The 19,835-nt window shown below is 35.9% G+C and overlaps 1 protein-coding gene across 4 annotated transcripts; it reads left to right on the forward strand.

The window, feature by feature from the left end:
- The first annotated feature begins 1,296 nt into the window (after nt 1-1,296).
- LOC134258159 (histone acetyltransferase KAT6B-like) lies at nt 1,297-19,047 on the forward strand. 4 transcript variants are annotated; one of them, XM_062740712.1, is made up of 20 exons: nt 1,297-1,429; nt 2,065-2,864; nt 4,437-4,545; nt 4,639-4,751; nt 5,950-6,031; nt 6,493-6,628; nt 7,071-7,133; nt 7,541-8,751; nt 9,527-9,642; nt 11,856-12,031; nt 13,178-13,250; nt 13,558-13,788; nt 14,063-14,156; nt 14,463-14,609; nt 14,839-14,923; nt 15,067-15,226; nt 15,323-15,649; nt 15,928-16,024; nt 16,188-16,366; nt 16,479-19,047. In XM_062740712.1, the coding sequence occupies exons 2-20, from the start codon at nt 2,265-2,267 to the stop codon at nt 18,615-18,617; spliced, it is 6,138 nt and encodes a 2,045-aa protein (XP_062596696.1). In that variant the 5' UTR covers nt 1,297-1,429; nt 2,065-2,264; the 3' UTR covers nt 18,618-19,047. The 4 variants fall into 4 exon arrangements, with proteins under 4 accessions (XP_062596696.1, XP_062596701.1, XP_062596706.1 ...); XM_062740717.1 differs by having other exon boundaries at nt 11,874-12,031; XM_062740722.1 differs by having other exon boundaries at nt 7,541-7,650.
- Nucleotides 19,048-19,835: the final 788 nt, after the last annotated feature.

A 19,835-nucleotide genomic window follows, 5' to 3' on the forward strand; every position in this document is an offset into this window, starting at 1 on the left:
GATAACATATATTAATCTATATATATAATATATAAAATCCACTAGCACAATGCACACTACTGAAACTAGAGGTACTGTGAGCAATGAGCTCACTAAATGATACCCCCGCCTCCCATATGAATAAAATGGCAGTGTGCATGTTTTGCTCTAGAAAATCCAAAATATATGTCAGATCAAAAAGTAAAATAGGAGGTGCACAATGACAATATGTAATAAACATTCTGTGAAAGTTTCATCAAATTTCATTCAGTGGTATGAGAGGAGTTGCGGATAAGAGATGGGTACCCCAAAGCGTAACAGACGGACGGACAGACGTACAGACGGACGGAATTAACGATTACTATATACCCTCCCGCTTTTCAAGCGGGGGGTATAATAAAGTTCAGTAATCTGAAAGAGAAAAAGAACCCTGTAAAAATTGACAAGCAAATAAGGGGGATAGTGTCCAATTGTCCAAACGCGAAGATCCTGTTTCGTGGGAAGGTGGGTTAAGAACTTCTATAAATACCATTTTTGCAAACCTTACCACTTACCTTTCTTTGACTATACTGCAACCTGTCCCTGTTGAAAGGGAGACTAACCTACGCCACAATGTTCAATGTCAATATTATGTCTATCTTTGCAAAAAAGATATGAGGGGGTAACCAACACCCCCCCCCCCCTCAACCCCCGTTCAGGCTGAGGCGCCTATTTGCATTGTAACAGTTATTTTGGGATAATTTAGGTGAATTAATTGCTGAAATCTCGATGTTACATTATCTTTAGAATTCAGAGAATTAACAATTTGGCTAAGGAAAGGTATAAGCATTCCTGTTTATATATCATTTTTCATGTGTAGAAAAAATAGATAGCAATATATTGAAGGATTGGAGGACCAAGTTGATTCAGGTGAGTGTTGTGGTCCCTGGGCCTGCTGTTGAGTTTTTACTTCTCATTATATTGTTTCATAATATTATAAGATGTTTTGATTGTAGTATCAAAGATCAAAGCCCTATCGAAATTTCAGATTGCATATCCCAACATGTAACCTTGATAGGCCTCTAATGTATCATTTGATTGATAGCCAATCAGATTGACCGAATGTTACACGACCGGGACAAATTGTTCTTGTTGACTCCTTAGTTGAGAGAAAATGATTCCCTGCTTTTATTGTTATTAGATAATTTCATCAATACTTTTTCATCGCTCCACAAATTTATTGAGAATTATTCATAATTTTAAAATTTTAAAGGAAACTTTGTGTAAATTTTAAACATATAAATTGATTTAGGGAAATCTGGAATAAATCTTCCTACGTACAGATCAACCATTCTCTCAACCAATCGGAGATCGTGTTTGAAAGCTCGGTAGCCATATTTACAATGGTGGACAACCGAACTATTTGAAATACCATTGTGTGTGTTTGTTCATTTATACCTCCGTAATGAACGTAAGTCAATACATCTAACCATTATAATAGAATCCTATACATCCCAATGAAGTCGTCAAAAATATAGATAACCTCATCGGAAGTTAAATTAGCGAGAGTTTTTGTGGTTTATTTGGCGGAATTTGGGTTCCAAAATTAATGGCTTCGTGCCTCCAAAAATGAAAATATTCTTTAAAATTTTACAATAATCATGCTGCAGGTCATTTAGAAGCATTCTTTTTAATTTGTTTATAATTAATATTACTATTTACTATCAGTCCGATAGCTGAAAACTGGCCATTTTCCATGCAATTTGTAAAAAATCATCATAAATTTGAGACCCGCCATTATGACCGCAATTTGCGAAGTCGCCATTTTATAAACATAGCGCTTGATCTTTCAAGATAGAGTCGATGTGTTCTTAAAATTTATTGTAAACGTACTATAAACTATTTGTCTGTTATAAAATGTAAAATATTCACACAACCATTTAGGATATTGAAGGAAATAAAAACAGACGCCATTAATCCTTTTTGTCGGCTTTGGTGACTAAAACATCTTTGTTTACAAATAATATTGACCATTCATCAAAATAAAGACGGAAGTCATGAGCTTTTAATGAAAGCTTTGACCATTAAATGTCTTTTACATTTCAGGTAGAATTAAACGATGGTGTTATCATGATGGGGTAAAAATCCACTTGAATTTAAAACACAAAAATACAGACATGTTAGTGTTTGACTAAAGAACGACACAACATCAGTCTACATTGTGTGCAGACATTGCAGAAAAGGTTATTCATGTCAAAGAAAAATGTAGCCAGTATAATAATTAACTAAGCAATTCTTTAATCGACATGGTTAAAGACAGTGAGAAAGAAAGACTCTCAGATCCCACCTATGCAAAGTGGTTGTTAGACGCCATCAACAAAGTGAAACATCAAAAGCAGCGACCAAACTTTACTAGAATATGTAATGCTGTTCGACAGTTTCACCAAGTAAGCGAGGATTCCATTGCTGAACAGCTTGAACTCACAGTCAAAGATGGAATCATCTTGAAACTTGCCAGCAAGGACGGAATTTGGACATATCGCGATCCTTCGGGGACAACACCATGCAAGAGTAGGAATCTGAAAGTCACTTGCAATATGGATCTAACAAAGATCATCGTGAAAACAATCAAAGAGCTGGCAGATCCACAGGGTGCGAATCTGAAAAAGATCAAGAGTTACATTATCTCAACATATAACTTGGACTTGGAGGAGGGGGTAGAGTTAGGAGAGCAGCTGAAAGTGTCTCTAAAGAAAGGCTTGGCCAGTGGACAGCTCCAGAGAGAGGGGCATTATATCAAAGTGGGGGAGAAAGGTCTGGATGAGTCCACGGCCAGCTCAAGTAACTCAGGATCGTACGACGAAGATTCAGCCAGCGACTTGTCATTCTGCTTTGAACAGAAAACAGTATGTCATTTTCTTATAGTTCAGCATGAATATGTTTTTAATAAATATCTGCATGCTTACAGAAAAACAAAATTTCATCAATATTTTATGAAGATAAAAAATCATTTGGAATGCAAAACTTTAAAATGAGGGGTTTCAAAATCAATTTGAAAAGATTACAATTTTCAATATGTTTTAGAAATAGTTATTTCTTTCCCCTGCTTTTTAAAAATTCTCCAGTCTTCCGATGGTGTTTCTGTGATAGACAAAAAATAAAAAATATTGAATATGTCACAACAATTGCAATGATAGTTAAGTGCCAAATTCATGCTATAAAAGTAGAGGTATAAATTATTATTGCCTTTCACACCTACCAAAAACAACTCTTTTTGTGAAAAACAAGTGAACCTGATTCATGATTCAATGTGATTGTCATTTTATATCAGTTGAATAGGAAGGTTGTTTTTAATTTTTGAGAGCCTTTGTTTTATGTTTGAAAAAAAATTCTTTGAATTAAAAATTATATAATAGTAAAGGAAGAAAATGAGGACTACACCAGAAATTATAATAAAAAAATTAAATGATTAGAAATAAGAATAATATAAAACTAGCACTGGCTGTACTTTAGATTATAGATAAGGATTTCAGAGTCAAAATATGTGTATCAATATGGTGTCAGATTCTCTGGATCTGTCTGTAGGTGATAATTTATAAAACGATAATGTATTATCTTTTGAGGTCTAAGGATGTTTGATAATTGCCTATTTACCTTTCCTGTCAGAGAAAGCAAATGGTGTGGTAATCAATAAATCTTGATAAACACGTCTCAGCTACAGTTGTATGATCTAGTAATTGATTTTTTTCTCTCTCTCACACAAAAGGTAGATTTGCCATTGTGCAGTCATTGCACCAAGCACTGTACACTTCTAGGCTTGTACATTAAGCTTGTGTATAATAGCAATACTGTTGAAACATATTGTTGATGGTTCAGTCAGAAAAAAACAAGAGCAACGATTTGAATTGTGATTCTGGAACTATTTGACTTGTCTCTAGGTTAAATTGTCCAATGACAGCCTATTGATTTCTGCCCACCAGCTTATTTAAACTGTTACTTTAACGGATACTGATCTAAAGAAAAACCGATTGAGTTAAAAATGTTTTTAAGGCAGAAAATAAGCTGATATAATTTACATGATTTTGTCAATCAGAATATATATTAAAATCATTTTAGCAAATCTTGATCTTTGATTTTGAATGAGTTGTGTTTCTGGATACATGTTGCTGTAATACTGTATGAATATTCCGAAGGGCTATCACTACCAGTCAGTTTGCAGCTACATTTGAACTTTGTTATCTCAATCTTTGATATCTTGAATAGCATGGATATGTCAAATTGAGTTAAACTTAAAATATCAATCTTTCCAGCCTGATTAGCTTAAAGATGATGTTAAACTGTATAAACAATTTCTCTTGATTAAACAACAAAGGTTTGATATCTTCCACAATTTCAAATGGAAAATGCAGTGTTCATCATTAATCCATAATCATACTCTCAAGTATTAAGGTTTATTATTATGTATTCCTATATTTCAGAAATGTGCCAAACCGATTCTAATCTGCTGTTTTTGTCTTGGTGACGAACACAAGAACAGGGAGGGTGTACCAGAAGATCTGATCTCGTGTGCAGAGTGTGGCAACAGTGGTACGTGGTTGTGGCTCTATACACTTATTTTGTGGCTAATAGTGCATTGTGGCTAAGAATAGCTATAACTAATTTGCTACCTCTGTATTTTAGGTCACCCTTCATGTCTTAAGTTTTCTCCAGAACTGACTGAAACAGTTCAAAAGCTGCGATGGCAATGTATCGATTGTAAAACCTGCTCCTTTTGCCAGAAATCTGGGAGAGAGGTAAGGATTTAGAAGATGAAATTGTGAAGTTAACTTTTTCGGACTTTGAGAGTATTTGTGAAACATGATGCTTTTTCTTAAGTTACTGCATTGTATTTGTACTTATTTTAGCTAAACTCCTCGTGTTTTGGCATTTCATAGTCAATCCTTTTTGTGCTAATATTAATGCCAAATCACAAATACCACCAAATATTATAGTCAGTATCATGTGAAACTGTATTTCTTGTGGCAAAGACTCATGTTAGTGCCAGACAATTTTGAGACACAAACTCAATTTCCAATGTGTTAAAATTAGTACAGTACATAGATATGTGAAAGACTCCAAAGTGTGATGGTGACGCCAAAGTCTGATGGTCTGGTCAAATCCCGACAGTCTGCGATAAACCCCGATGGTTTGTTGTCGGTACGGACGCCAAAGTACGATGGTTATGCCAAAATCCGATGGCTCGTTTCCTATGAGACGCGCAGCGCCAAAGTGCGATGGTGCGAAGAAACAACACTTATGATGTCACAATAATCCGGTGTCAATGATTGTAAATCATTGACGCCGGTGTCCTGCATTCAAAAGCCATCAATTCAGTATTCGTCCTCCCATACACTTTCGTTGATTTTGCTAATTACCTGCACATTACAGAAATATTAAGATTAGTTCCCTCACGCCACTCTATTGATTAGGGTTAGTCCTTGCTTAGCACCAACCCGAGAGATTTAGATTTGGTCCTCACACACTAGTAGAGTGAATACTGTTAGTCTTGCACCCGACCAAAAAATCTAGGTTACTATCATACTTGTTATACACTTCTAGAGCGATTGGGGTTAGTTCCGCACTTATCCAAGAGGTTAGGGTTAGATTTCACATAATGATACCCCGGTATTTATGTATACTTAGTTAAGATCTTGGCATGATGCTGCATTGCAGTTTTGCGCAGTACTACTATGACGTCATAAACGTTATAATTGTTTTCCGCACCATCGGAGTTAAGCATTTCAAACCATCGGTTTTTGGCGCAGACCATTTGACTTTGGCATCACCATCTGACTTTGGAGTCCCATCGCACTTTGGAGTTCTACATATACAGTCTGACAGTATCTATTTTATTCATGCTACAATAAAGATTTAAAAGAAAAAAATGTTATTACCGGCATGTTAGAGTTAAATATTGAATATACTAATCTATGATATTGTTTGTGTTTGTAGGATAACATGTTGTTTTGTGACCTCTGTGACAGGGGATTCCACATGGAGTGTTGTGACCCACCTCTTACTAAAGCTCCAAAAGGTAGGAACTAAGGAAGTACTAGATACGCTGGGAAGGATTTACTGCAAAATAATTATTGGTCATATTATCTTTTATTCACAATTAGTTTTTTCAGTATTAATCAAAGCTTGAAGATCAATTTTCACGATTGAAAAAAAACATTCTGTACAAATAGAAATCAAAATAAATGGGTTGTGGAGATTATAATTTTCGCAAGTTATAGTAGGTTGTGGAATGTGTAGATATTTCTCACACGCAAAAAAAGTTGGTTTACAGTATGAGGAGAGGGGGGGTAAGAAATACACTGTGAAATAAGCTTAGTCATATACCTATAGGTTTACAAGTAATGTTTATAAGGTAAAACCTGTGATTGTTACCCATTAATGGCATGGTTTGAAACAATATTTATCAGGACAAAAGGTAAACAGTTCCTTATTTATATGTATCAAGCTTGTTTAAAATCAAATGTGGAATTTTTCCAGGTAAATGGAAGTGCAATATCTGTGACCCTGACCGAGGGAATGGAAAGGGCAGACATTTCTTAGAGATGGCAGCAAAACTGGCAAAGAAACCCAAACCAAGCAAAACTAGCCACAAAGAAAAAAGTGATATAGCCAAGTAAGATTTTAAAAGCCAAATATTAAGAATTCTCTCTTTTGTGTGTAACAAAATTTTTAATACATGACGGGGCTGCAAGCATAAGTGCAATGGTGTATGATGTGGATAAAAAAGAGAAGATGTCACACTGACAAATATTATAATGAAACCAACATTCTGTGGATAAAATATTGATATTTAAGACTTGATCCCAGAAAGAAAATAACAAGAATCTCTTTCTTGATTACTTTTCCTTTGAATTTCCTTGTCTAACCTTTTTTAAACAATTTGTTGAATGCATTAAGGTTTTTTTGGCATAACTGAAAATGACAAACAATTTCATTTCTTAGGAATTTCCATGTAAACTTGATTTTGTTTGTTACGTAAATGCTGAGAATTGATAAAAAAAATATGAATTAACATATATTCTGACTATAAATAAAATTGACTTACTTACTTTAAGATGTCCAACTCCTGGGTGTGATGGGACAGGCAATGTAAATGGCAAATCAGCATACCACAGAACGTAAGATTCTATCTTTTTATTTGTGTTTTTATGTGTATATGGGCTTGCATAGGTCTATTTTTGATGTTAACTGTGGTCTTAGAAAGTCATTATAACAGGTTGCTTCAAAGACATTATATAAAGCTATGTTGGACCATTTTGATCAATGACTGGACACAAACCATGGAGATTATTTAGAGTGATGGGGAAAGACCCTTCTTATCATTGTACTGATTGATAAAATATACAGGCTACTGGGGCTATGTTGTATACCCCTACCTCTCAATGAAACATCTCAAGAATGATACATGTAGATATACAACTAAGACTATTTTCGATTATTTGTTAAAATTTGAAGGAAAAAAAAGAATTGGGATTGTTAGATTTGGAGAACATTTGGATCATTTGATTTGGTGCTTTTTTTTCAGACAACTTGCATGTCCCAAGTTAACAGCGCAGCAAAGAAGAATTTGCAGAATAAAGAGAAAATACAACAGCAATAAAAATGGGGATGTGTCCGAGTCCGATGAAGAGACTGGTAATGTTGACAAGTCTAAAAGCAGGCGAACTAACGAGCACCCCTCCTCCTCTACTGTTGGGTCCCGTGATTCTTCAGACGAGGATGTGAGCCACACCTTTGAGCCTTTTTTCAACATTGACAAGCCTAAAGGTTTAGTCGATGGTCTCTCAAAATTTTTCACCCCAACAAACAAACGCACCTCTCGCGTTTCTCTCAATTCCTACAATGCAGATTTGGCAGCCATTCCTAAACATAAAAAGAGTGATCAGACCAAAAGTAACTCTCAACAGGCGGCGAGTCGTCTGATAAAAAGATCCAAATACCTACAGGCCAATAAAGCTCGCAAAAAGTGTGTAGAACCAAAGGGTAGTGGGCAGTTAAAGGGCTTGTTTGATGGCTTGTCCCATTTTTACACAGCTCGGGGTGATAGAACCAAGCCCAATGAACATTTAGACAATAGCAAAAAAAATTCTAAATATGACTTTATTCCAGTTATTGATGAATCAATGTTTACTTCTGTGAAGGACAAATCAGTAGAAAGTGATGATTCCTCAGTTTCATCATCATCATCATCTGGAGGTTCATCATCCCCTTCAGATGATGAACAAGAAAAATCTTTTGATGCCCCGTCCAAATCCAGATCTAATGGTCTTTTGACTGGAAAACATCAGGGGATCATAAAGAGGAGGGGTGCAGGGAGAGAAAATAAACAACTGTTTGAAAGACAATTTGGGTTGGGACGGGGGATTAAAAGGGGATTTGGAAGGGGACCAGGCAGGCCACCTTGGAAGCATTTAATTGGATCAGTGTATAAAGGGAGGGAAAGGATTATTGACAAAAACAGTTTGAAAAATCTTAGTGATAAGTTAAGCAGAGGAAGTGGCTTGAAAAGGGGGAGGGGCAAAAGTCATAGTGGAAGTGTAAGTGAGAGAACAGGATCAATCAAGAATTTCTTCACTCCAAAATCTGCCTCCACACCATCCCCACGAGGAAGAGGGCGGGGAGCCGTGTCGCATAAAAAATCCCTGGCTGGCAAGTCGCCCCACACAACGCCCCGCGGCAGAGGACGTGGTTCAGCGGCTGGAAAGCGCCCATCCAGTGTCAGTTCACCCTCATCGGGTAAGCCAGACTGGGTCAACTTTCCTCATTGGTAGATGCATTCTCCTGTTATTGTTTCAGGAGGCATTGTAAATTCGCCTGTGTAGTGTAGCAAGCAGAAGGGAGTGCTTTTGTGCTCAAGTTGTTGACTGGTATCCTAATACTTTTCAGATCATCTTAGTATGTATTCATGTAAATGCATGCATTCATTACCATTTTGACTCTCTCCCTAACCCTTCATTTCAGCATGGATAAGCCGATATCAGAAGCTTGATCTTTTATCATCTGTCTAAAATAGTCTTTTCACTTTAAAAAATGGGTTCAAAGGTGTTGCTCATGCATTCGTCATGAAGATCTTGATGACAAAACTGAAGGCACTTTAGTGTTCCTTAGTTTGAGCACAAATACATATTGACCTACTATTTGGTGTGTGGAATTTTTTGAATTTCTTTTTGATTTCTTCCAAAATTTGTATTTATGAAAATGAAAGCCTTAAGGACTCTTAACATAATTTTTCACATTTCTGTTTTGGCATGTATTTGCTAACTCTTTTGGGGAATCCTTTGCAAAAATATTTCCATCAGCAGTCTAGATATATGTTCTTTGCAATAAAAAGGAAAAAATAATTAAATTGCCTTTAAGGTCAGAAAGTAAATGTGAGAAATAGAATTCTGTGGTAGGTTCCACATCCTTACGCTCCCACGTGGTGGTGGTGGTGGTGTGTTTGGTGTATTTATGAGATTTGTTGCTATATCAGTGAGAGGCTGAGACCTGAGAATTTGATATCTGTTTACAGACAACTCAGACCAGGAGGAGGTGGACACGTCCTCGGGACTACCCCCGGGGGTCACGGACGAGGATGTCCAGTTGTTCAAGCAGGCCCAGGAAAAGGCCCAGGAAGCCCTGCTGGAGGTGAGCAGATGTTAATTTTATTTCTGTCAAGGAAAAGGCTTATAAATTTAAGTGAACAAGAACATTTCTTGCAATTTTTTACTGGAATAGATTTAACTGAACACTTTGTTTTGTTTTGCTTATTCTACATTTAAAGAGTGGCCTTGCTTGTTAACCATTTCATATTTATAATATGAGCTACTCAAAGATACCATTGATGAAATGCTTATCTGAATAAACCGTCCCCTTTCTTATTTTCTACTTAATACCCCAAATTAAAACTGTTTTCATGGATTTTCTTTAATTTCTTTTTGGCTACAGTTACCAGCTAAATTGCCAATAGAAAAATGGCCAATATTGTCCCCAAAAGGTTTACACTTACCTGTACAGCTTAAAAGTTAAGCATCAAAGTTGCTAAAATGTAATCCAAAATTAACTGAAAGTGCTTTAAAACAAAACAACTTAGTTTTGGCCATCAAATTGAACATCATTTTGAACATCATAGAGAATCCCAAAATGAATTTTAAAAAAAAGGAGCAAAGTAGGGTAGTTATTCAAGGATTATACCATGTCATTCAACCTTGTAAAACACCTAGTCTTACATTTCTGTCTCTCTGACCAATGTTATTTTTAGAAGGCTGTTTTTGACATTTTGATATTCAGTAAAACATTACACAATGAGAAGCATAGTAAAGTCTTACTGTGAAAATGTTTAATCAGAACAGCATTCATGTGCATATGATTTAAAACTTTTACTTTAGAAATATTTTTAAGCTGAATGTAATAATATCTTCAGACTAAAATGGTGTGAAAATTCCTAATTTCAATGTACCTGGTACTCTGGACCCCAAAACAAAATAAAGATCTCTTTTAGTTTTCTCAATCTTATACTTAATTTGTATTGTCTCCTCCATGAGTATTATTCCTAGCTAGACTGACAATACTACCAGAATTACTGTAAACCTTGTGGATCAGATCATCATAATTAATTTTTTTTAATCTTTTTCCTCTGTCTGGCCTCCTTCATTTAGTTGAAGTTTTTACCAGTTGTGTGTGCACATGTTAAAAGAAAGTGTTTGTTTTTTGTTGTTTTTTTCATAAAACTGGATAAAATCAAGATAGTTTGAGTGAAGTTTTTCTTACACTCCGGAGATTAAAAAATCTCAAGTGTTTAATTACATTTGAATGAAATTATTTGGCTTATATAAATGTATTGCATGCTTATTATTCATTTATATCACAAAGTCACCATAGATATGCTTAATAAAATGAGATATGCTCAATATTATGCATGCTTGTAGCAGTTTCAGTTAGGGATGTGCAATTTTATCGGTATACCGGTATATCGCGATTTTTCGTTGCGTGATACGTATCGTGATACGGAGACCTAAATACCGGTCTTTAGGTACTTATTATAAAGTCCAGAAATTATTCATTTATTCTTTTAATCTTTCAAATTTCAATTACAGAAAGTATAAAAAATGTTGTAAAAGTGAAGAGAACAGCATCTTAACGTCCAAACATAATTGATTTTATATACATAAAAATTTCAAGATAGAAGAATTTTGTTTTTCTCGCATATTTTTTAGAAAAATAATGACTTTTCATATAAAATCATGGTGAAAACTGCTTTTAAAAATATCATGATATTATCGTGATATTGTGGGGAAAAAATCGTGATATATCGCAATACAAAATTTTTGGCGATACCCATCCCTAGTTTCAGTAGTACATGTATTATTGTGATGGATTATGGAATTCACCTGGCTCATTATTTGCATCAATCATAAATAGTATTTCCTACACTCAGGGACGCAGATAACTGTGTATCTCACCATCTCAATAATGGGGAGTAAATAATATGGAGGACTAAAATATTTGTTTTGGAGTCCAGATAGTTACTAAATTTTAAAGTGTTATATAACTTATTTCATTCTTGAAAAATTTTGAGGTACCTATATGAACTTCAAACCTTTATGCCTGCATGTTTATCATGAAATATGTTAGTGTGGAACAATAGTTTATGTCCTCAGGGGCTGGTAATAATACACTACATTTGATTTAACGTAAAAACCTTCCTTTTCTTGGCCTCTAGTATTTCATGGAAATCTGCATCCCTGCTGCAATTTCATTTCTGTTTTGTTAGAGTTTTCCTTTCATTTATCATTTGTTCATTTGCTTTGCTTGATTTAGTAGTCAGACTTATTATTAATCCCAATTCTTTTGGGTTACAGTTGGAATTTGCTTTACAGGATGCTGCCAGACAGAATGGGGATTCTGCACCCTCACCTGCCCCAGCCCCCCTCCCGGCTGTCCCGGGGGGTCCAGGCAGGTTCCCACCATGTATTGAGTTTGGAAAATATGAAATTCAGACATGGTATTCCTCCCCATATCCCCAGGAGTACGCCAAGTAAGTGATGTGTTTGTTCTTTGTACTTAACATTTTGCACAGTTTCAGAGAGCACTGGTTAAACTCACGTTGTCTAATGACTGGATTGGGGTCCTCCAGGAAGAAAAGTAATAAAAAAGAATATTATACGAGGTTTGGTAAAACAAGATTGTTACTGGTGTTTGTTTAAACTAAATGCTTGTATGAACTTGAACATTAAGCTAAAGAAATGATTGAGAAATGCAAATTGATATATCAATAACTGATTGCTAAACTTTCTTTCCATTTCAGAGCTGGGTAACTGGTTTTCAGATATCCTGCTTATTTGGTTATTGTAGTGGTTGTTGTTGTTAAGTTTTACCCTCGCTCTTTTCTTGCCTTTCCTAGAATGTAATTTTCTGTTATGAAAGCTAATATCCTTATTCTAATAAATTCACTTTGATTTTCACATTTTATTCATCTCATTTCTGAAAAGCCAAAGAAGGCAAAAATATAATTTTTTTTTTTTCATTCCATTTGTTATTATTTCTATATCGATTTTGACATTGTTTTATAAAAATGCTGATGTTTATGATTTTAATTTTGTATCACAGCATGACTTTGTAAACTGTCAAATAAGAGAAAGGCTAAGCAGTTAAAGAGGAAACTATTTTTAGAAGATAGTTTTCATTGCCAGTATCTGAAGCTGCCTTTTAGTGCATATTATTGTGGCATAATTTGTAGAACCTCTGATATGAATTATCGATACCTTCTTCATGAGTGCAGGATATAATTGCTGAACAGCTATTTCGCATGTTGTTTTTATGAAGTTTTATTTGATAAAAGGCAACAAACAAAAATCTGAGTAGATTTTTAAATTTTTATTCTGTTTTGGCTGTTGTAGTAGTATGAAGAGAGTTTGTGATTGAAGCTCTTATTTTGGCAAACTTGTGTATGAGAAAAATGTTTACTGCATGCAAAATCTAGCAGAATTGTGATTGTGTGCAGAAAATATAGATCTAAATGATGTAAAATTTTTAATACTTTCGCCATTGAAGACTTGTAAAAATATTTGAATAGATTTTGTGGAAGCTTTGATAATTTTTTGTTTGTTATTTTTAATTTCTCTTGAACATGTATGTCTGTCTCCTGGTCCCCTGTTAAGATATAGAGTTAATCTGTTTACAGGCTTCCTAAGCTGTACATCTGTGAATATTGTCTGAAGTATATGAAAAGTCGCAACATTCTGCAACGACATATGGTAAGCTAGAATTTTTAGACATTCATCAACTATAGACTTAATTTGTACATAAATTCATCTACAGTGGAGCCTCATTTATCCAGACGCTTTGGTTTCTACAAAATTTGTCCGGATGTGTGAAGCGTCCGGATACCTGAATTACCAGTCTAACAAAACAAATTAACTTAAAAAAATTCCGTTCCAATGAAAAATCGTCGGGATACTGAAGCATCCGGATATCTGGCGTCCGGATATCTGAAGGTCCACTGTACATACATATGTAAATATAGGTAACTAAAAAATTTAAAATAAATCCCTTGTTCTACAGGAGAAGTGTGACCTCTTACGTCCCCCTGCCAATGAGATTTACAGGAAGGGGGAGCTATCTGTGTTTGAGGTGGATGGAAATGCCAGCAAGATTTACTGCCAGAACCTTTGCCTTCTAGCCAAACTGTTCCTCGATCATAAGACACTTTATTATGATGTGGAGCCCTTCCTCTTCTATGTTCTAACCGTGAATGACGAGTATGGCAGTCATCTGATTGGCTACTTCTCTAAGGTAAACAGCAGATTTTATACTAGTACAGTTCCTAGAGCACTTGTTCAACAAGTACATGATCTTTTTTTTAAAAAAGAAAATTAATGTTGTAAGCCAGCCATTGATTGTGAAGAATTCCTCAAACAAACTATCAGCTCTGATATCTCCTGTTATTTAAAGTAAAGAAAATGACTACCAAGTTGATTGAATATTTAAAACCTTTAAAGACTATTTTAAGTTAAACTTACACAGAAAAAGGTTACAATTTGATTTATTTAAACATTAATATTTACAGGAAAAACACTGCCAGCAAAAATACAATGTATCATGTATTATGACTATGCCTCAGTACCAAAGGAAGGGATATGGAAGATTTCTCATTGACTTCAGTAAGTTTCATGTATATATGGTTGAATCTGAACTGATATCCACAAGAAATTTTGTCCTAGTCTACCAAAGGTTATTTTTGTCTGAAACTTTGTCAGTCATCAGTTTACTTTGTCGTGATTACCATTCATAAGTCTTGACTGCTATTTAAAACTGAAATCATAGTAAGTGTGTGGAATTTTCACTCATGGGAAATTAGTGTTTAAACAGTATAAAATTGATCTTGTTAGAGTGTGCATTAAGACAGTTTTCCATTACATCTTTCCAGACATGTATTTGAGCTTGAAGTTCTGTTTTCTTTCTTGTAGGTTACATGCTGTCTCGAGTGGAGGGACACCCTGGGTCTCCTGAGAAACCCCTCTCAGAGCTCGGCAAAGTCAGCTACCTGGCTTACTGGAAAAGTGTCATCATAGAATACCTCCACAAGTACCAAGACTCCAGGATCACCATAAAAGGCAAGGCATTCATACATTGGTCAGAAAAGAAGATCTTGTACTCTTAAGATTTATCATCCCTTTGTTCATGCATTCTGATTTTTATGCTATTGAATATTGATGTTCTGAAAGAAAAAGACACCAAATTTTGACATACCCAGCAGTACAGACTTTGACAGAAATGGCTTTGTAAGATTGACAATATTTTAAAGAAGTAATAATCATTCTGTTAAATCTGTTGTAATTTCAGGGATGAGTCGTGCCACTGGTATGTGTCCACATGATATTGCTCACTCCCTTGAGATGTTAAATATGATAGCTCAGAAGGAAGACAAGTAAGTGTGTCTGATTGTATGAAGAAAAAAACAAATAACTCTTAAATGACCCAAAATTGTTTTGTGATATAATTTTGAACTATTGTTTGAGAGATCAGAGAGTGTGATTTTGACATTAAAAAAATCCTGTATTTATCATTTAGGATTGTGATTGCTGTGAATAAAGAGCTAGTTAAGGAACACATGGAGAAATTGGAGGCCAAGAAGCACCTCAGGATAGAGCTTGACCAGGACTGTCTGCGCTGGACACCACTGATATCTAACTACGTCATCAGTGAGGAAGAGCGCAAGGCTGAATCAGAGGTATGAAGTTAAAATTCAGAATCGAGGTCTGTCAGGATCTCTGATGATATATAGGTTGATTTGTAGTTTTAACAATATTTTCAATGTTTTTGCTAGCTGAGAGAAATGACCCAGATGGTGAACAGTATAGCTGAGGACATGGAATGGATTGAAACAGTCAGTCCCACAGTCAGTCCAGAGAAAAGTCGCCTCTTTCTGGATGTGCGAAGTCCTAAAATCATGGATGCTTTAGCAAGTCCTACAAAACTGGCAGCTGAAGCCAAAAATTCCACCAGTCCATTTAAAGCAGAGGAGACCCTGATAAAAACTCCACTGAAGGAGGACAGTGAGGACTCGTCAGACTCTGAGGAGGAAGACAAGCCTGTCAAGTCAAGGAAAGAATCTCCTAAAAATGAGGATACACCAAGTCCTTCAAAGAGAAAGGTACAAATTGTTTAACTCTCATAAATCGGTAAATAATTAAATCACAAATACATATATTTCAGCAAACACGGACTTTTGTTTTTGTGTGCTAACTTCTTAATGCATGTTCATTTTAAAATTAGTCTTTGATGTGAACAATCATTCTTGTGAATTTCTGCACCAAGAAAATATTGCAAAAGAAAATACTGTAATAATTTTTATATCTTTAATTTTGAGAGGAAATTTAAATATAAATTCTTGTATTTGTGACTCTAAAACTGTTTTTGGCTCCTTTGTAGGTTGGACGACCTCCAGGTTCTAGGAAAAGAAAATTGCCAGAATCTGTTTTGGATTCTCAAGAATCCAAGAAGAAAAAGGAGGAGAAGGAATCCAAAGGTGATTGTTCAATATAAGTTTGAGACCAGAATACAAGATATAACAAACGTACCACAATCATATTGAAAATTGTATTGATTATTGCAGATAAGGATGAAATGTGCTTATGAATATATAAAATAAATTCTAAATTGATATTTAACACAAATAACAATTGTTTCAGACAATGACTCTGTGGATCATAGTGGAAAAGAGAATGATGAACAGCCAGTAAGACAGAGCAGCAATTCAAAGAAAACTGAGGATGTGCCTAAACCCAAGGGCCGTAGGGGCTGGCCTAAAGGAGTACCAAGGACCCCCGTAGGAAATGTCCCTCCCAAGAAAAAGGGAAGGCCACCTAAGGTATAGCTTTTTAGTTTTGAAAATTCATATCTTCTCAAAAATCAATTCAATTTAAATTTGAAATATTTTTGTGAATCATAATTCTAAAAATCTGTTTGATTTTTGTTTACAGAATTCAAACAGAACACTGGCAGAGTCAAATATAGGAACCACTTCAGAGAAAAATCACACAAAAACAAATGAAAAACCTGAAAACTGTGACAAAGGCAGCTGTGATATTAAAGACCAGTCTTCCAGTAGAGAGAGTGCTTTGTTCTCAAAAATCAGTGATGAACACGACGGCAGTGTTAAGTCGCCTGGTGGTAATATCGATCTAGACGATCTGTCCAAAGAGCTGGCTTCTGGTCCTAGAGATTCGGATAGTTCAGACAGTGACAGTGATAGTGACAATGAGAATGTGAGCCGTGAGATTGAGGAAGCCGTGCAAGCTCTGAAGGACGCTGAACAGTCGGACATCGAGGACATGCAGAATGATCTGCATGACATCGTTAAAAAGGATGACGATGAGACGGAGCAGCAGAGAGAACGTCAGACTCCCGACGACCTGCCTATTCCTGATCCCAGTCCTGCTCCTATAGCAATAGGAGGAGACTGTATATCAGATACAAACAGTGATATTCCAGCTCCTTTGACACCTCAGGTTCCTACCCCAAGCCAAGATCCCTCTACACCTGATAATAGTTTGGTGAAGTCCCATTCACAAGAAGAGACCCCTTGCATTGGACCAAATAAAGAAACTTTGCAGGAATGCAAATTGGATAATAAGTTGGATGGTTTGAAATCCTCTGGATCACCACTGGAGGACCCAGCACATGAAACAGATGATGATGATATTCCCAGTGATGATAATTTCCCAGAGGATGACATCAACTCTCCATTGTGTAATGCAAGGACTTTTGAAAATTCTTTGAACAGTGACATACAAAGCAATTTTGAACAAATCACAAACACAAGTGCAAATAATTCAATCCAATCCAATGAACAAATGACTCCTCAAAGTAACTTAAACAATTGTGTAGAAACTCCCCCCTCGGTCCCATCAGTGAAGTTGTCTCCTCACCCCACCACTTCACAGCATCAACCAAACTTAGTTCAGCAACCACACTTACAAAACCAAACTTGTTCAAACATGCAGTCTGTCTTCACACCACAACCAAATGGCATGAACAATATTCAGCCAGGTTCAAACCTTGGCAGCAGTTATGGAGGTGTTGACATTGATGTTGTTACTCAGATGGACTTAGAATCTCCAACGTCAATCAGCAGTAGTGAACTGCAGAATCCCATCAGTTCTGGCACTGATACAGTGGGTGTGTCCATTGTTCAACAGACTCAGACCCTGAACACCATACAGAATACAGCACCTGCCCTGATAGGCAGCTACTCCGACTGTGCACAGCAAATGCCTCAGCCCTACCAGCAAGTTAATGTGATGCAAGGAGCTCGCTATATGGACATGGTCAGCAGTAATTCTGGTGGTTACAGTATGCCAATGGTAGCCCCTTCAACAAATCCGATGCCTTACTGCTCCACACCTGGCAGTTCATATACTTCTGTGTTATTACCGCAGAACTCCAACCAGAGACTGACCCATAGTGCCACGCCTTGTCCACTACCTCAGGTACCCATCAATAGACAGAACAGTGCCCCGGCAGGCTATTCAGCAAATGGCTGTAATCTGTCCAAGCTTCAGCAACTGACCAACAGTTTAGAAATGAATGGCATGCCCGAGAACCAGATGACGCCTCCCCCCACAATGACGCCACCTCCGCCTCACATGACACCATCACCCTCCATGATCCGTAACCTTGCCACACCTCCCGTCCCTAACCTCCCCTCACAAACAGTTTCTGGTGTATCCCTGCAGCAGGCCTACAAACAATACCAGAGGCCGCGGAACACTCGCAAGAGCCCATCTGGAAACCCCAACATGACCTCATTTACACCAAATGTGACAATTCGTACAGGATCCAACATGCTCGTCAGCAATTACGGTAACATTCAGGACATTTATCGAATGCAGCAACAAACACTGAACCCGAGTTACATGAATCACCATGGCTTCATCAACTCTCGTCTACAGACCCCCCAGCTTTCTATGCAGATGTTCCCCAATATGAACATGAATGTGAACCCCCAGCAACATTTTCAGCAACATATGCAACCCCCACAGTCCAACAACATGTACACTTATGGCTATATCAACAGTCAGCTGGGGCCCTCCCTTAACAATGGTGTCATGAGGAGGTAGCTACTAGAGGAACTTTGTGATATTAGGTGTAGAATAATATTCCTTATTTATTTTGTTTGCCTTTATGTGAACAATTTTGTGAAAATGGTACTGTGTACACTAGTTTTATTCCAAGTGACCTAATTAAAAACCGCAGCATCATTTAAGTTAAAATGTAAAACTGTTTAAATGAGATTTCCTGATTTTTTAGGTGCAATACAAAAAAATGTATGGAACACTAGGGGGGGAAAAATCAAACCATGTTTACATGCTGGGATTTTCAATACGCAGTTATAAATATTATAGGTTCAAAAATCAGTTTATTTTTAATATTTATTTTTTTTTTGTAGTGTGCTCTACCTCACTAAAATTATTTATGTAAAAAATACTTGGTAGGCCTGATTGTCTTTGAATTGGTATACTTGGTATGTCTTATAAATTCTAATAAAAAGTGCTAAGAGATGTTTTTCTAAACAGGAAAGCAAAGATAATTTTTACACATTGCATTACTACAGAGTGAAAGTAAAAATTGTAGACCTTTTGTTATTGGAATTTCGTTGAATTGTGTTTTCAGTTTTGGTTAAGCGAGGAAAGCAAAGATTGTTCATCCTCTTCTAATTTGTTAATTATTTTTTTTTATGATAAGTACCAAAGAAATTGTTACAGTAAAAAAGTACTGGGTGCAGGTGCTTTTCCAACAGCATTGGGAATAATTTAGTGTCAACATGTCACACTGTTGTGTATTCTGGTTTTATACTTAGTATTTATTTCTTCTTATACAAGGAAGGTCAAAGTACCTTAATTATTATTACTGGCTATTTTATTATTTTTTTTCCCATGGGCAAAGCAAACCAAACAAAATAAGTTACCAGACTCCTTTCTAATTCTGTAAATATTTTGGCAAATGCCACTTAAAGGTAGAAAGGTTGTTGAGGTATTTTTGTTGTTCATCTTTTTCATTTAATAATCATGATTAACATTTTGAAATTATCACTGGTGACTTCTATTTTTTGTGCAGTTTGTACATAATTTTTCATTCATTTTGGAATGTGCATTTAATTGAAATGAATAATAATAAATTATGATTTTCCTTACATTTATTCTTTTTTATTTTATACAATTAGATACCAACTATCTTTCCATTTTCAATATGTAAGTCCTTGGAAAATAAAACCACAATATAGAAGATGACTGACATGGATCCCTTAGTAGTTTATTACTTGGGTTAAAGAATATAAT

The sequence above is a fragment of the Saccostrea cucullata genome, unplaced genomic scaffold (genome assembly GCF_032062105.1).
Source record: "Saccostrea cucullata isolate Sc308-1 unplaced genomic scaffold, CSIRO_AGI_Scuc_v1 ctg517, whole genome shotgun sequence".
Lineage (NCBI taxonomy): Eukaryota > Metazoa > Mollusca > Bivalvia > Ostreida > Ostreidae > Saccostrea > Saccostrea cuccullata.

What these genes read in the sequence shown, in the direction of transcription:
- LOC134258159 (XM_062740712.1), top strand. Translation starts at nt 2,265, where the DNA reads ATGGTTAAAGACAGTGAGAAAGAAAGACTCTCAGATCCCACCTATGCA. An exon ending in CTCCAGGATCACCATAAAAG is followed by an intron (nt 14,610 to 14,838) that starts GCAAGGCATTCA and finishes TTGTAATTTCAG; the next exon opens with GGATGAGTCGTGCCACTGGT. An exon ending in AAAAGGGAAGGCCACCTAAG is followed by an intron (nt 16,367 to 16,478) that starts GTATAGCTTTTT and finishes TTTTGTTTACAG; the next exon opens with AATTCAAACAGAACACTGGC.